This window comes from Solea senegalensis, unplaced genomic scaffold (assembly GCF_019176455.1).
Source record: "Solea senegalensis isolate Sse05_10M unplaced genomic scaffold, IFAPA_SoseM_1 scf7180000013749, whole genome shotgun sequence".
In the NCBI taxonomy this organism is placed as follows: domain Eukaryota; kingdom Metazoa; phylum Chordata; class Actinopteri; order Pleuronectiformes; family Soleidae; genus Solea; species Solea senegalensis.
In genome coordinates this window covers 16795-32470 of record NW_025320884.1, presented here as the reverse complement: position 1 = coordinate 32470, position 15676 = coordinate 16795, and the positions used below count along the sequence as shown (strand labels likewise).

General features: G+C 42.7%; 1 protein-coding gene across 1 annotated transcript in view; it reads left to right on the top strand.

The window, feature by feature from the left end:
- The window catches only part of wnt6b (wingless-type MMTV integration site family, member 6b), a 20673-nt gene extending 4997 nt beyond the window's left edge, over positions 1-15676 (top strand). Inside the window, exons 2-4 of the mRNA XM_044015663.1 lie at positions 4118-4338; positions 12713-13077; positions 14286-15676. Coding sequence (XP_043871598.1) covers positions 4118-4338; positions 12713-13077; positions 14286-14747 — 1048 coding nt within the window. The 3' untranslated portion in view covers positions 14748-15676. The remainder of the gene's footprint in view (positions 1-4117; positions 4339-12712; positions 13078-14285) is intronic.

The window sequence follows — 15676 nt, the reverse complement described above, 5'->3', positions numbered from 1 at the left end:
CTATGTGAATTTGGTCCCGTGTTGGTTTCCTGTCGGTCACACTTTATTGCCACCGTTTAAATTGGGTGCCCTACAAATTATGAGTTCTGAAATATTTTATTGCAGCAAACTTCGTTGCTGCTCAGCCTCTTGATCTACACAACCAAAAAACATGCGAAAGCTGCTGTCGATGACACTCTGTCCCCGTCAGACTGTCCAGCAGGGACATTGGCAAGGTTCTGCATGAGTTTCCTATCATCTTCAAAATGAGTTTGGCTCTGCAGACAATTTTTTACACATGTTTTGTTTTTCATTCCCTTATTTATAACCTCTTTTATCTCATAATATCTCATTATTTCTCCTTATCTAACATTTAACCCCCACCCACTATTTTCCCCCCCGCTCTCCCTGGCTGTCTCTATTTGATCCTTTTCTTTCTCTCACACACTGGCGTCTCAAAACTAGCGCTTGTCGTGACTGTCTTCATCTCCAGCATACTTGAGGGATTAAGGAGGGATGAAATTCACTCATTCGTGGGCGGAGTGAAAAAAAAAGAAAGAAGGGTCCCGTACAGTACAGCACTTTATCTATGGTGCCGTGAGATCCTTTTATGAAACCTGAGGTCTTGCACCGATGTTTAATCTCCTTCCGACCCAACTCTGGGCCCCAAAAACACCAGGAAAAAGGCGTCTATTTATAACATCTTCATGCGAAAAGCCTTTTATTTTTGAATTTCACCGAAACTACATTATGAAAACAACTTTCTTCTGTGTTTTTTATGCAACAGATGTGAAACCACGCCGATAAGACCTTACTGCCCTTATGCACATTTTTTTAAGCAGTACACACACAACCATGAGGTAAAGGTTTAGCTCTGGATCAGAGAAGCTGTTAACTTGTTGCAGGTGGTAAAAGCACCGATAGTCCTATCAGTGCTTTTTATTTTGAACGCTTTTGTTATTTTGTCTGGTTTTATCTCTCACTGCATGAACCCTGGTGTCTCTCGATGAAGAACCCCGATAACATCAGCGACTGCTCATCCTTGTTGGTACTTTATCTGTTATCTGATCAGGAGCTGTAGCATAACTGACAGCGACGGTGGAACTTTGCATGGGAAGGATCTGATTGCTGTCTGACTTTGAAGTTCCTTCTCACACAAGTGGATTTGAGATTTTAGCCGAGTGGCGGCAAGTGCACCTGCTGGAATACCTGCACGTGTGTGTGTGTGTTTGTAAGATTATTCCACTTATGAGGGGATGTCCATGAGGCAGTGTAGGGTCAGCACACATTTAAATTACTTCACCATCGATGAGGCTGCAGAAGCCAGAACAGCAGTAAGCAGTAATTTAAGCCCACGTCATCACTGATAGCTGCTATAATAATAATAATAATAATAAATAATAATAATATATAAATGTACATAGTGTACATTTGTGTTCTCCACTGTAGTATTTGTAACAAACCAAATAATAAAGCTCCAGAAATCACACTATATCTCAATTCAGTTTTCAAATGCCATTTTCGTGCCATTTCATATTTTTCTTTCACTACTTATTAGCACTTTTATATTTCACTCTCCTTATCTGATTGATGCACCTCATTTCTGCGTCCATCTCCCGTCATGTTCTTTTCCACCTGACTTCCCTTCACATTCCAAATCGCCTCCTTTTTTAAAACGCCATGTCTTTACAGTTCCGGCGACGTCTGTCATGACTTTGCAGTGTTTTTCTGCGTTAAAGGAGAATACTGATGAATCTGAATCAGTCACGTGTCGACTCTCCGTCTCTTTCGGCTCTGACAGTGAAACAGGACACTGTACAGTCACTCACTTTACAGCTCTACACACTTCCCATTATAAAAAACCAGGCTGACGTTTGAGCGGCTGACGGAGCCCGCTTCCCAGACCTTGCCCCTGGCACATGCACACACGCAGGCCCACATACTGACACAACATCACATCCATAAAACAAAAAACTTGAACAGACTACATAGACATTACTCTTTTTTTAATGCACCCATCTCTCTCTCACACACACACACACACACAGTTCCCAATGGAAGTGGGTAGATAATAAGAGGTTGTTGAGAGGGAGTGTTTTACTAAGTACTGAACATGTACCTGCTAATTAACATGAACAGCTCATCTGTATGATGTTATTATCTGTGTGACTACCACACACACACACACACAAAGAGACTGCAGCAGCGAGAGAGTTGCGTCTCCATGACGCTGAATTACTCAGACTTACTCTAACGTTAACCCTAATGACTGCTACATAAAATGCGTCTTCACCTTAAAACTTAACGATTTACATTACGGGACGTTTGTCTCCACTCGCACACGACTGTTTCCATTGCAATTGTGTTAATAATCATAACAACAGTGTGAGTCCCTGGATACAGAGTTTGTCAAACAGTTATTATTTTTAATATAAATTGCCAGGTTTTCCCATTACACACCAGCTATTATGGCTGATTTTGTGGGATTAGACACATTAACTCCCCCTAATCTTCAGGCAATTTTCGATAGCGAGGAAATCACGACTGTAATCTGCGCTGTCTTCTCTTGCCGTGTGCTGTCTGCTAGTCCTCGTGAGTAACAATAGTTTATTTGCTTCTGGATTTCACTTTTCATGCCGCCATTGGCTAAGAGGCTGACACTGTGCTCCCGACGTATTATGTTTCCACTCAGTCATGCGCTGACATGTTAGTCTGCCATATAAATATCACATTATTACAATAAAATAGATTGGCCTGCGTGCATACGTGCACGTTTGTGTGTGTCAGTGTCAGACCACCTGGAGAGGGAATGGGCAGTAGTGTGCGTTGTGTGCTTCTTAAAACAAACCCTTGAAGCAGATGAGTGATATCACGCAGTGAGATTAACGAGCACAAAGCTGAATGAACACCTACTGTGAAGGCTCTTTGTCTCCGTCTCTCACTCGGGGTCCTGGTAAACGTTTAAGTTATGGATCTTGGGTGGATGTGCAGTCCCTGATTCTGTGTAAATTAAAAAACAAGTGTGAGGACACGTGGATATATAATAACACTATGGTAAGGAGGAGATGAGTGGCTAAAAATGCTTAAAACCATCAGAGATAAGAAGAAGAAGGACTAAAGCCACTATCCTGTATCACACTGAAGGAACCCATAAATCTAGCGATTGCTTCAAAGCGGTCGAGCCAAATCCCTCTCTCCCATTAAGAGTTAGAATAAACAATTTATCTTTATTATACACAGTCATCTGTCAAAGCTGTTGAGGAGGTCCTCAGTCTGTGTTGAATAACCCAAGACACTTGTATATGTATTTTGATGTTTTAAATATTTGCACAATGTGAAGCAGACTTGATTTATCTAACCGCACAATTAAATTCAGATTTTCTGTAATTTAATATGTGTACTTTTCATTTAGCCGGGCTTAAGTCTGGAAGGGCCGATTTGAGGACAAATTGCGGTTGTAAGCGGGGGAACTCCTTAACTGCCGTAAATAATCTCAGATACCGTATTAAGTGGAATTTAGGAAGTCTGCCCGCCGGTTTACCAAGATCAACTTAGTGTCAAGACCAACTGTAAACGGCCTGTCTGTTAAGAGATTTCCACGTCAGTGAGTGTGACGTTAGAAGACGCCTCTGGGAAAGTCTGTGTCTCCCTCTCTTGTCTCCCATGTTCCTCGTGGAGAAGCACATTGTCGCCCATGGCGGAGATGTGGTGGGAAGAGCTGGCAGGCGCGACAGCCACAGAAAAATACAACTTTGGTTTATGGCTTCCCGATGAACGCGGCCACATTGTTTACTCTGTGATTAAGTTAACAGGTGTCGCCATGACAAGTTGCCATACCTCAAGGATTTTTCCCTTTTTTGCCTTGTTTAAATAAAGCCTTGCGTTAATTCATACTGGACACAGTAGTCATACGCCCAGCTGTAATTGGCCACAATCTGTGAGTCATGCTCCAATCACAGCCACTCTCATTTAAAATCAAACACTTCTCACCTCACTCATGTTTTTTTTGCCACCTCCACTCCAGATCAGAGTCTGACAGCAAGTTTGAAACCTTTAACTGCACTTCAGTTTGTTGCAATAAGTGGTTTCGTGACGACGAGCGTGTTCCCTGACTGAGCATTATTTACACGTGTTTCAGGGCAGTGGGCAGTCCACTGGTGATGGACCCCAACAGTATCTGCAGGAAGGCGAAGCGTCTGGCGGGGAAGCAGGCTGAGCTCTGTCAGACTCAGCCAGAAATCGTCAACGAAGTGGCCAAAGGAGCCAGACTGGGTGTCAGGGAGTGCCAGTACCAGTTCAGGTACCGCCGGTGGAACTGCACCAGCCACAACAAATACTTTGGCAAAATACTGCAGCAAGGTGAGTAACAGACAAATGGACGTGTGCAGTTGTGCTTGTGTCTTTCCCTCTTTCCTGTCTGCTGATTACCTCTCATATCTACTAGAGCTGAAACGATGAATCGATTATTAATTATTTTGATAATCGAATAATCGGTTTCCAATTGTTTAAGCTTCTTAAATGTGAATATTTTCTTCATTTATTTGCTCTGGATAACAAATAAATCATTAAAAGTGAATCATTTTGGTTTGTGGACAAAACAAGACATTTGAGAACATCACCATTTCCAGGTTTGATCAACCTTTTTTAAGGTTTTCTGATATTCTGAACACCAAACGATTAATGGAGAAAATAATCGACAGATGAATCGATTATGAAAATAATCGTCAGTTGCAGCTCTAATACCTACAGGTGGTGGTTGTGGCCTTTTATAATCACTTCGGCTATATTTAAAAAAAAAAGAAAAATAGAAAACTCTCTTCCGTGCCTCTTGCAGAAATGTTGATGAGAATATCAATACCACCTTTTCATGTGTGCAGTCAGTACCGAGCTATCAACACCTGCTGGCACCTCTCAAGCTCTGCAGTTATGTGCAGGTGCAATAACACAACGTTTTCTCACAACTCTCCTCTGCTTTTATAGACACAAACCCAAAGGCAGAATCAAAATCATATGGTATGAACGGACGAGATGTTTTATCTTTAACCAAATTTCATTCAACACAACATACCGGCCTTTTGGGTTTAGCAAAGCCCTTAAAAAGGTTAAAACAACTGCATGTGAGTCTTCTTTTCTCTTATTTCCACTGCCAGTGGAACAGAGATTAATTCCCATAGTCACTTTTGCTCTCCCCACCAAAAAGCTTTTTCACAGATTTGTTGAGGATAGGCATAAAAACACGTTAGAAACACGTCACGTCCCATTTTTCAAATGCGAGTGCCTTCAGGATCTGAACCCATGACCTCACGACCGCAGCCAGTGGCCTAACGTCAACTTGAGGTCAGATGCCCGTCTAATGGCAGCACAACAGACAAGGGCAGCTGTTGTATTTCAGACCAGACATATTCACACATGACTGACTCTGCTCTTTATCAGATTGGGCACGCTTGAAATGATCAGTAAAGATTGCCTTTTCTCTTAACATCTCTCTTAAGATCTCCTGACATCTTCCTCCAGCTCTTTGAAGTCTGTAATATAACTGATGCTGGGTCAGCGCTGGGTCTCTTGCAATTACTGTGTTGGTTTTTCTCTCATATGATTAGATTCATAGAGGGATGCCTGTCTCTTGTTGAAGGGCCTTTATCTGTGTGTTTAGTCAACAAACAGTCAATACCTAGTATTATAACTCCACCTATTTGATTTAATTAATCATCCACTCATTGCACCAAGTGGATTATTACGACCTTTTTACTGAATTCTAATCTTGAATTTTTGCGGTACATTAAGATTCCAACTGTGCTGCCTTTAGTATTAGCCATTTACTGCCAGTGATGAAGCAGAATCCCACCTCGGTAATGTTTTCCTCCCCTAAAGCCTCTTTCACGTTACAATTAACAGGTATTTTCCAGATTTTTAAACCAGTCTGATGCTGCTAAAAAGCCAATTAACCAAATTTCCATTGCCAGCAAGTTGTTCCGCCTTGTGGTGTTTTTTATTCCACCCTCAGCCGTGCATGAATTGTGACGTCATGGATGTGGAAAATGAGACACCGTAGCCTTCGGTGATAATGTTAGCATGGTTACTACTTTACATCTTTTACTTCGGGCTCTTTATTGATGATCTGATGAAATAAATGATAATACAAATGAATGGCAGAAGAAATGAACACATTCACCTTGCTCTTATGTTGCATCTGATGCCAATTGGAGCTGGAGCCAATGAAAACCCATCCATCCATCCATCATCTATCGCTTTATCCTCCAGGATAGGGGTTGTGGGGGTACACATACACACGGTGAGAACATGCAATCCATAAAAACCCATTTGGCTTTAAGAAAATGAATATAAATTCAGATTAAACACATTCTGCTTGACACATCTCACTATTTCTTGACAGGACACACTTAGAATAACGAAAGAAACAGCAGCTTAAAGAGACAACAGACTCAATTGGCCACAAGAGGGCGATAACTTGCATCACAAAGCAAACACAATACAAAATCTATATGGGACATACAGATTAGTCAATTTTTCTACTGCATCTAAAACAATGCCACAGGTTTTTTCTATGCGAGAGTGCACTTTTCTTCTTGAAACATCATTTAACCTTTAATTATGATACATTGATAGGGGTCGCCACAGCGGATGAACCGCATATTTCATTTAGCAGATTGTTTTTTTGTTTGTTTTTTTACACCAGATGCCTTTCCTGGGGTCAGTTTAGAGTGTCCAATTAACACCAAAGGACCTTTTATATTTGACTTAAATCAGAAATAACTACAATAAGGTTTTACATGCATTAGATTGGTTAGATTGGGTGTAAAAAAGGTTACATTTATAGTCTGAAATCCAGAGAGAAGAACACTTCTTCTTCTTTGTTATACAGCAGTTGGCACCACTCAATGTTGCATTAGTGCTTTCTTCTTAATTCTCTGGATTCTGGATCACTTTGCATTTTAACTATACCTCCATCATCTTGTTTCAAATAAGGCAGATGTTTAGGCAGAATCATCATAATCTGCCATATGTTATATGAATATACATTTGCATCCTGCAATTTATGGTCGTTTTTTGGGATGATGTCACCTGCATATGTTCATTAGCTTCACACCAGCAGACGCTGACTGTCAGTGACACATGTAGCCGCGAACCGGCAAGCTGGTTTAAACGCGCGCTGTTTCGTCTCTTATCTAATTTGAATTTATGACACTTACCAGCCTTGCCAGTGTCTCTGGCAGAGAAAGAAAGGAGAAAAGAATGAAGGCAGAAAGAAAGATCAAGAAGCGGAGGCAGAGTAAGAGCGAGGGGAATGGGGCAAGAATCTACCAGTAGAAAATAGACTAGCAATTAATCATAAATTCCAGGCTGTCTATGAGGGAGACCAAAGTGCCTCTCTGTTTTGAAGTCTTTGTCCTAAATTACCTGGATCTGCTCACTTAATGGCTGTTTATCATGCGCTAATACCAGTATACGTCAAAATAAAAGTGCCTTTGTATTAAAAAAAGACTCTCTCCCTAAGTGGTTTATTTAACCTCACTGACCCCTGTTTAGCGTTTTATGTGATAATAGATGCTTTCCAATCATTTTGATGACATAAGCTTTTCTATGTTGAAAGGGAGACAGTCCTGTGGGTGCACTTTGTTGGGCTTGATTAACACAATCTGTTTTTTGGTTGTTTTTTTGTCTGCCTCCTGTTTGATATCGTCTTTTTTCACCTAATTTCATGGAGGAGAACATTTGTCTAATTTAGCTGCATGCGACTTTGCCTTGCACTCGCCTGCTTCCAAGGTGTCCTCCGACTTTTGCCCTATATCAGCTGGGATTGGCTCACCCCCTCACTCAGACAATGAATGAGTGAGAGTGACTCTGCCTTATCAAATGTTTATATTGAAGGGGGCTCCAGTCAAAGATCAGCTCCCCAAATAAAATAATACATCCATCGATCCATTTTCCTGTGCCAATCTCAGCTGACATAGGGCGATAGGCGGGGTCACACCCTGGACAGTTCGCCAGTCCATCGCAGGGACACATATAGAGACAAACTACCATTGCCCCCTGGGAACATGCAATCTCTATGCAGAAAGGCCCTTGTTCAAATAAAATAATTTAAATAATAATCCACTTAGCAAATTGTGATGATAAAATTCCCAATATTCCCGCCCAGAACCCTGACATTTAAAACAGTATTCAGACAGAAGATTGTACACAAAAACAAAGGCTATCAGGCCATCTTCACTTATATTTCCAACGTAACCCTTATGCACAGGTGCTGTAAGGGTTATATAATAAGGGCATATAATGACCTGTATGGAAATTAACACGCATACGTTGCAAGTGCTTAGTGCTTAGTGTGTGTGCGTGTTTGGATAATAGGGGATATTTTAGGTGATTTCACAACATTCTGAAACGCTGCCTCTTCACCAGTGGATTGCGAAAATGAGCGAATGAATGAACATGTCGACACACGGGGTGACAACTTCTTTTTCGGCGGAATCAAAATGTTTTCTCCCCTGGACATGAACCTTTAACGTACAGTCGGCTCCAGAACAAGGTAGAATTTCTGGTTTTACGTCATTAATTGGTGGTTATTATCATCCGCTCCTTGATCTCTGTTGTGTTTGAATAGCACACAGACCCCGGAGCAGTCATACCTGGCAGTGCGAGCCAGCCAGCATACAGTGATGCTGGTAATCACAGAAAGGATGCTGCAGGTTTTCTTTTGAGAGCCCTGGGAGAGAGAGTGTGTGTGCGTGTGTGTGCGTGTGTGTGTATGTGTGTGTGTGTGTGTTTGACACTGCACTGCTGTAGAATTAACAAGGACTTTTGCTCTGGGCTGTACAATGGTTGCACATTAAATAAACCAGTCATCAGTCATGTCAAAACTGAGGATTTTCACATTAATGAGCTTCACAGGTTGACACAGGTACAGAGACACAAGATACATGTGTACACATTTACGCCTTTCAATTAAAACTGCAGTACGTAACTTTTGAATACAAACAAGGGCTGATTACGTTCAAAACGTTGTCTGATACGTTAACACGATGCAGATTGAGCCAATCAGCTCCACATGACTGTCTCTGTTTTTCTCACAGAGATGTGGACTCGAGTCTGAGACTTGGACTCGAGTCTGAGACTTGGACTCGAGGCGCACTTAAGTCACACAAACATTGATTTCTGAGTAGACTTGTTACTCGTTCAGCGTTTTAATTGGACAAACATTCGTAACCCCTTGGTGTATAAACACAAACGCTTGATTGATGGACAGAGCCTGTTTTCAGATGAAGAACGCAGCATCCCAATAATGTCACATCCTTCCTCTTGTTGCAAATAAATGCCTGTTGTGAAGATTCACAATTTGAAATTGACTGATGTCACCTGCAGCCAGACACCTATTGTAATGATATTGACTACTTTTGAGTCTTCAGCTTTCAAACTGGAAGGCTATGTCCAATTTTATTTAAAGTATATATGCTGGACTGTATCAATCTTTACACCAATGGGACCTGTGTGCATAGTAATAACAAAAAGGCCAGTATGAGTGATCTCCACTGCCCCTGTGATTGATCAAAGTCTCCTGTGGCATGCAGGAGATTTGCAGAGGTCTTTAAACAGAGCCTGGAGAAGGTGCAGACGTGTTGTTCTCTCTCGGATCCCTTGATTTATGTTGTGGTGAAAGTTTATCATGGAATTTTTTGATCGGTAACGTCCAAACAATTGTGCCTGGTGTACATTTAATAAAAGTGAGCACATGATATGTCAAGATGGCATCAAGACTGATCCCTCATCTCGCTGGGAAATGTAGAAGTTTACTCAAGTCTAATATTCTGGATCCCATCCAAACCCAACATAAAGCTTCAATTCTTTTTCCAGAGAAGGAAAAAAAAGGGCCTGCTGCACACATACTGTATCTACAGGTAATTATACCTGAATTAGGTATAATTTAGGTTTGCCTTTTAATTTCTTGATAACTGTTATTTCCATACTCCTGAGGTGATATTAGTTAGTTGCATACTGTAGGAGACTCTCTGGTTTATCTGGAGATCCTGGAGATCCTGGAGCACAGTGGAGCTTTGGGTCTGAGAACACTGGATGTGAGCGCCGGTCCCTGCAGGTGTCTCCAAAGCCAATGCGAATGCACCAGACATCCGCATGAATCTTGACCCCAAAAAGTCAGACTATTAAAGAGTATGTGCTAATTCTTGCAGCAGAGCCTTGTGGAATTAGAAGCAGACACAGACAGGTCCAGACACCCGCCATGGCAGAGAATTTGTTTGGAATTCATGTCTCCGAGGAAAATATGAAACAGGGCACTTAAATCATCACATTATTGATAGCTTATTTTACACATAACAATACTGTTTCTCTTTCGCCCTCTGCTCTTTTATTCCCGCTTAGTTTTTGTCTGCCTGTCCACTCTTAACGGGGCCACATCATGTCTCCAAAATTTAAACATATATGAAAGGACATTAGAACAGTCTCCCAGCCTGTTTTGTTATCATAACCATATTGTTCTCATCATGAGCTGTGTGCTAATGTTTTACACATGCACCTCTTAAATAAAACCCAGGGATGAGTTCAAGATGACACATCTCAATTTGGGTATGTCACTCAGTAAGGGGTGGTTTGTCGCAGCTTGCAGGCCTACACACACACACACACAGTCGGTGTGCGGACATGATCTAGCCCCTTACCCTATATTTGCGCGTCACAGCTCGAACCCTGGCCTCAACCTTCTACGTCGCCATGACAACAAAGTCAACAATTTAGTGCTTTAATCACGCGCGTTGCTCGAAATGTCACTGACATGCCTGTGCAACAACCTAATGAGATTAAAATGAAAAGTTTTCTTCCAATATTTCTATTAGATTTTAGTGGTTGCTATGCCCTCAAATCCATTTTTGAGATTACGATGACTCACCTTGTACTCGGGGGGGAAGTTTACCAAGTTGCATCTAATGAAGCACTTCGTAGTTGTGTTTTGCTTTGTCGTTATGCCTCGTTGTTGTCGTTGTAAAAGAAAAGACGTACAGTTTTGTCTTGTGCCAAAAGTCTTGCAGTGTTTGCTGGTGGTTTGAAAACAAAACACCACTAAATGTCAGGTTAAAGGTGTGTTGAAGCGTTGAACATAAGGTAACGAGTGTCATGTTACTGGAAACGTATCGGTAATAATGCTTTACATTAGTAACACGTAACTGAAATGGTGCCCAACACTGTAAACGACAATCAATAATCCCTCACGGCTCATTTTCTCTGACCTCAACTTCACTGTAACCTGTTCCCAACGTCCAAAAAGCAGTCTGGACTCATAGGGATCTCACATTTGTAACCTTATTGTACTTACATATACATAAACACACAAGTGTCGTAAATCCTTTCAACCTACACAAAACCATTTCAGACTCGTTGACGCGTAGACACACAAACTCCGTCTCTGAGACATCTCTGGGTGTTGGAGCGCACAGCAGCTGGTCTTGATATCGCAGCGTGCTGGGGTGTGCAGGTTTTTGTCGCACGCCATCCGTTCTGTGTGTGTATGTGTGTGTGTGTGTGTGTGAGTGTGTGTGTGTTACCGTTCCTAATGAATCCCATTCACTGAATCATGCGATGCAGAGTTGGCAGCGTTGGCGGTTGGTGACCGCACGCTCACCGCCTTCCAGCTCTTTAAAAATAAAAGTCCTCTGCTTAGCCTTCACTCACACATGCACCAGAGTGGACAAGTGGCATTTGCTTTTTGACATTTTTTTCTTTTTTTTTTGTGTGTGTGTGTGTCTTCCTGCTGGAGAGGAACTGGAACTTTTTGGAAGTGTTACCCAAACAGAAATGAGAGATTAGTCCAGCTGCAGATGAGCACACATTTAGTGCTTATGAGTATTTAGGGCTGGACAACAGTGTTTGGAAGATGTGACCTTGTTGACCTTCATAAGTGAGCGTTGTCTACTCATTGCATCGCTGTGACTCTGTACACACTTTGATAAGGTGAGTAGAAGTATTACATGTGTGTTTGGGGTGGACTATAGGAGACATTTGTCTTATTTCAATTACACATTCCTTTGTTGCCAAGGGGAATGACGATAACGGCAGTAATTGAGAACAAAGAAGCGCTGAGCCGAGGGTGAGAACAACGCTGAAGCCGGTGGCGAGGACAGACGATCAATTTGTTGTTGTGGTTAGATTTGCCTTTAGCCAGTAGTGTTAAGCGCCAAGTCTAAAATAAACCAGCAGCTGTGGCGTGTGTGTGTGTGTGTGTGTATGACTGCATGTGTGTGTGTGTGTATGTGTGCATGTGTGTGTGTGAGAGAGAGAGAGTGAGAAATAGCCGTCCTCTCAGCACTACAAATCCGGTGACGCTGGTGATTGCAGTAATGGACCAGGAGTGACACAAAGGTGCTTTCATCTTGTTCCATGTAGCTGACATACTGACTCGCTGGATGGAGGGACGGATGCCTGGATAAATGGATGCATGGAAAACGGCTTCTTACGTGTGCAGGTCGCTCCCCCTCTTTACTCGTTATTCTGATTGATTGTGGAGGACAGGGAGATGATCGAATACAAAGACCGCTCTCTATGTAAAAAAACAACAAAAAACAGGTGTCTTGTGTAATGTCATGTGCTGTCACTAACGCTTCATGAAGATGTTAAAAGTTTGAATAAGCACATTTGCAGTGGAACTTTTATGAATTCTGGTGCAGGCATGCTCAAACTGTCTAAATCCCTTCTTTTCATGTCGTCGCAGATATTCGGGAGACAGCGTTTGTTTACGCCATTACAGCAGCCGGCGTGACCCACGCTGTGACCCAGGCCTGCAGTATGGGAGACCTTCTGCAGTGTGGCTGTGAGGCCACCAGGAACAGAGCACCTCCAAGGCCACCGTCGTCGTCGTCGTCGTCGCCCTCCTCCTCCCCCTCCTCCTCCTCCTCCTCCTCCTCCTCCTCTTCTTCTTCTTCTGGAGATGGAGTCAAGTGGGAGTGGGGGGGCTGTGGAGATGATGTGGAGTTTGGTTATGAAAAGTCGAAACAGTTTATGGATGCAAAGAGGAGAAGAGGCAAGAGTGACATCAGGACCCTCATTGACCTGCACAACAATGAGGCGGGGCGTCTGGTAAGAAATAGTTTCAGTTGTGTTGTTCGGTGGGTAAAGAGTCAAGAGTCATTTTAAAAAAAAAAACAAACCGCAAAAATATTCTCGTACCACTACCGAGCTACACAAGCCTGCTCCTTCACTCGTCTTACACTTCAGCACCAAAGGTGCTGCTTGTCCCGTGGAATATTCTTCATTCCAGGAACACGCTTTAAAAGACAGACATCGCTCTGAGCCATATTTGTGTAGTGCCGTAAGCCGATATTCTGACAAGAATCAGGTTTCTGAAACACAAAAACAAGAGCGTGCCACACATTTTGTTTTCAAGCCTCCGAGGCAAGTCGCGTCTAATGTTTCCACAGCCCTCTGTTCAAGTTTAAAGTTCCTCTTTGTTGCCGGTGCGAGCGCCGAGTGAATTATGGCCACGGCAAGTCCAAATGCTACCAAAGGAGCGTGCGTTGATTAAGTAGCGAGATTTTTTTTTGTTTTTTTTCAGTCGAGTTAATTATCGTGTAGCTCGGAAAATTTATCGTGTACTGCCAAGATCGCATTTACTTTTGGCTGTTGGTGTTGTGTTGATCTCCGCCGGTTGCAGCCAGCTGCAGAAATGTTGACACACGTACAAGCTCACAAAGTTCACTTTAGCTGGGGTCAGAGGCAGGTACATGGGAAGAGAGGAGAGGACATCCACGCATGCATATCTACTTGTGTACACATTTAGCAAAATATGTGTGTATGTCTGCATGGGCAGGTGTGTGTGTGTGTGTGTGTGTGTCTGTGAGATGGGTTAATTATGCAGTATAAGTGAATGATCTGTTGTCAAGGCTTGTTAGATGTAGGAAGGCCAGAGGCAACACAGAGGGAGAGGGGGGTAGTGGAGTTAAATTCCTTCTGAATAGTGTCTGCTTTTATCTTACCTATCTATCAGTGTGAGTCTGCATGTGTGTGTGTGTGTGTGTGTGTGTGTTTGTGTGCATGATCCAGTGGCTTTGCCTGTAATACATCATGAAGACGCAATAATGTGTTACTTCTTTAGAGAACTTGTCAATTTGTCAAAAGCGGTTCTGCTTCACTTGAGGGTACAAGGTTAAAAAATGATTTGCCCCTTTTTTCCCCCTGTTTGATCAGACCTTCTCCATTTTTCTCACCTGTTTGCCCTTCTTTACCTCCCTCCACTCTTCTCCCCCCCAAAAAATCCCTCTCTCCTCTCTCCCCCCGCTCTCTTCCAGGCAGTGAAGCTCTACATGCGGACGGAGTGCAAATGCCACGGACTGTCAGGCTCATGCACCCTGCGCACGTGCTGGAAAAAGATGCCTCATTTCCGCGAGGTCGGCGACCGTCTGCTGGAGCGCTTCAACGGAGCCTCCAAGGTTATGGGTGGCAACGACGGCAAAACCCTGATCCCTGTTGGCCAGAACATAAAGCCTCCGGATAAGCAGGATCTGATCTACTCAGACGAGTCACCCGATTTCTGCATCGCAAATCGGAAAACGGGTTCACTGGGGACGCGGGGACGCATGTGCAACAGCACAGCCATGGACATCAGCGGCTGTGATCTGCTGTGCTGCGAGCGAGGCTACCGGGAGGAAACGGTGGTGTTTGAGGAGAACTGTCTGTGTCGTTTCCACTGGTGCTGTGTGGTCCAGTGCAAGAAGTGCTTGGTCCGAAAAGACCTTAGTCTCTGTCACTGATGAACTGATGAGAAGGGGGCGGTCACTACCACGTAGTTCATTCTGATTACTTCTGGTGTTCAGGTGTTTTCTTTAGTTTGGGTTGTTTGAAAGAAAGAAAGGTGATACTGATTTTTTTTTGCACCACTCACGATCAGATGCCCCCAAAATTTGATTTTCAGACAGTCTTTGACTTCCAGAACGTCCTGGTTTGCTGGCCTAAAAGTTCACAAGGTGCAAGAGCGTAAACAGAACCATGTGGAACCAATGGAAAGAGGGACGAAAAGAAGTAATACTATAAAGAGTTTCCTATTCTCTGAGCTACCTATTTTTTAGTTCTAGTTTATGAAAAAGGACCAAAGAATGTGAAAATATGTTTTCCATCTAACCGGAGGGGAGATGATACCTAAAGGACCAGGCTACCAGATTTATTTTTTGTCTCCTTCTTCAACAACAACAAAACATGTACTGATCCACCTGACTTAATTCTATAACTGTGTGAAGTATATGAAACCTGTTAGGTCTCTGAAAGTTTTCCAGGAACTCTATGGTAGTAAAAGTCCTTCAGAGACTGTCGTCTATCCGCAGGACGCTGTGGCATTTTTTGAGTTTCTTTTCTTAAGTTGTCGTCTCACACAATCTTGCAAACGAACACTTTCTCATGCCAAATACAAAAAAAAAAGATGCCGGTCTTCACTTTTTCCTGCTACTGCGTCAGAAAAATGTACATAAAAGGGAAATTATATCATGTTATCATTTTTTTTTTTTTTTGAAGATTAACGTCAACTCCACGTTCCGCAGGTGTGAACTTAGCCTGTCAGCAAAGACAGTTATTTATATAAAGATGACAAGACTACTCACTCCATCTCCCTCTCAGAAGCACTTTGGATGTGATGGCTGCCACGGACTTCCTTAATAGTTTGGCAACAGGACCTTTTTTGGAGGGGGTT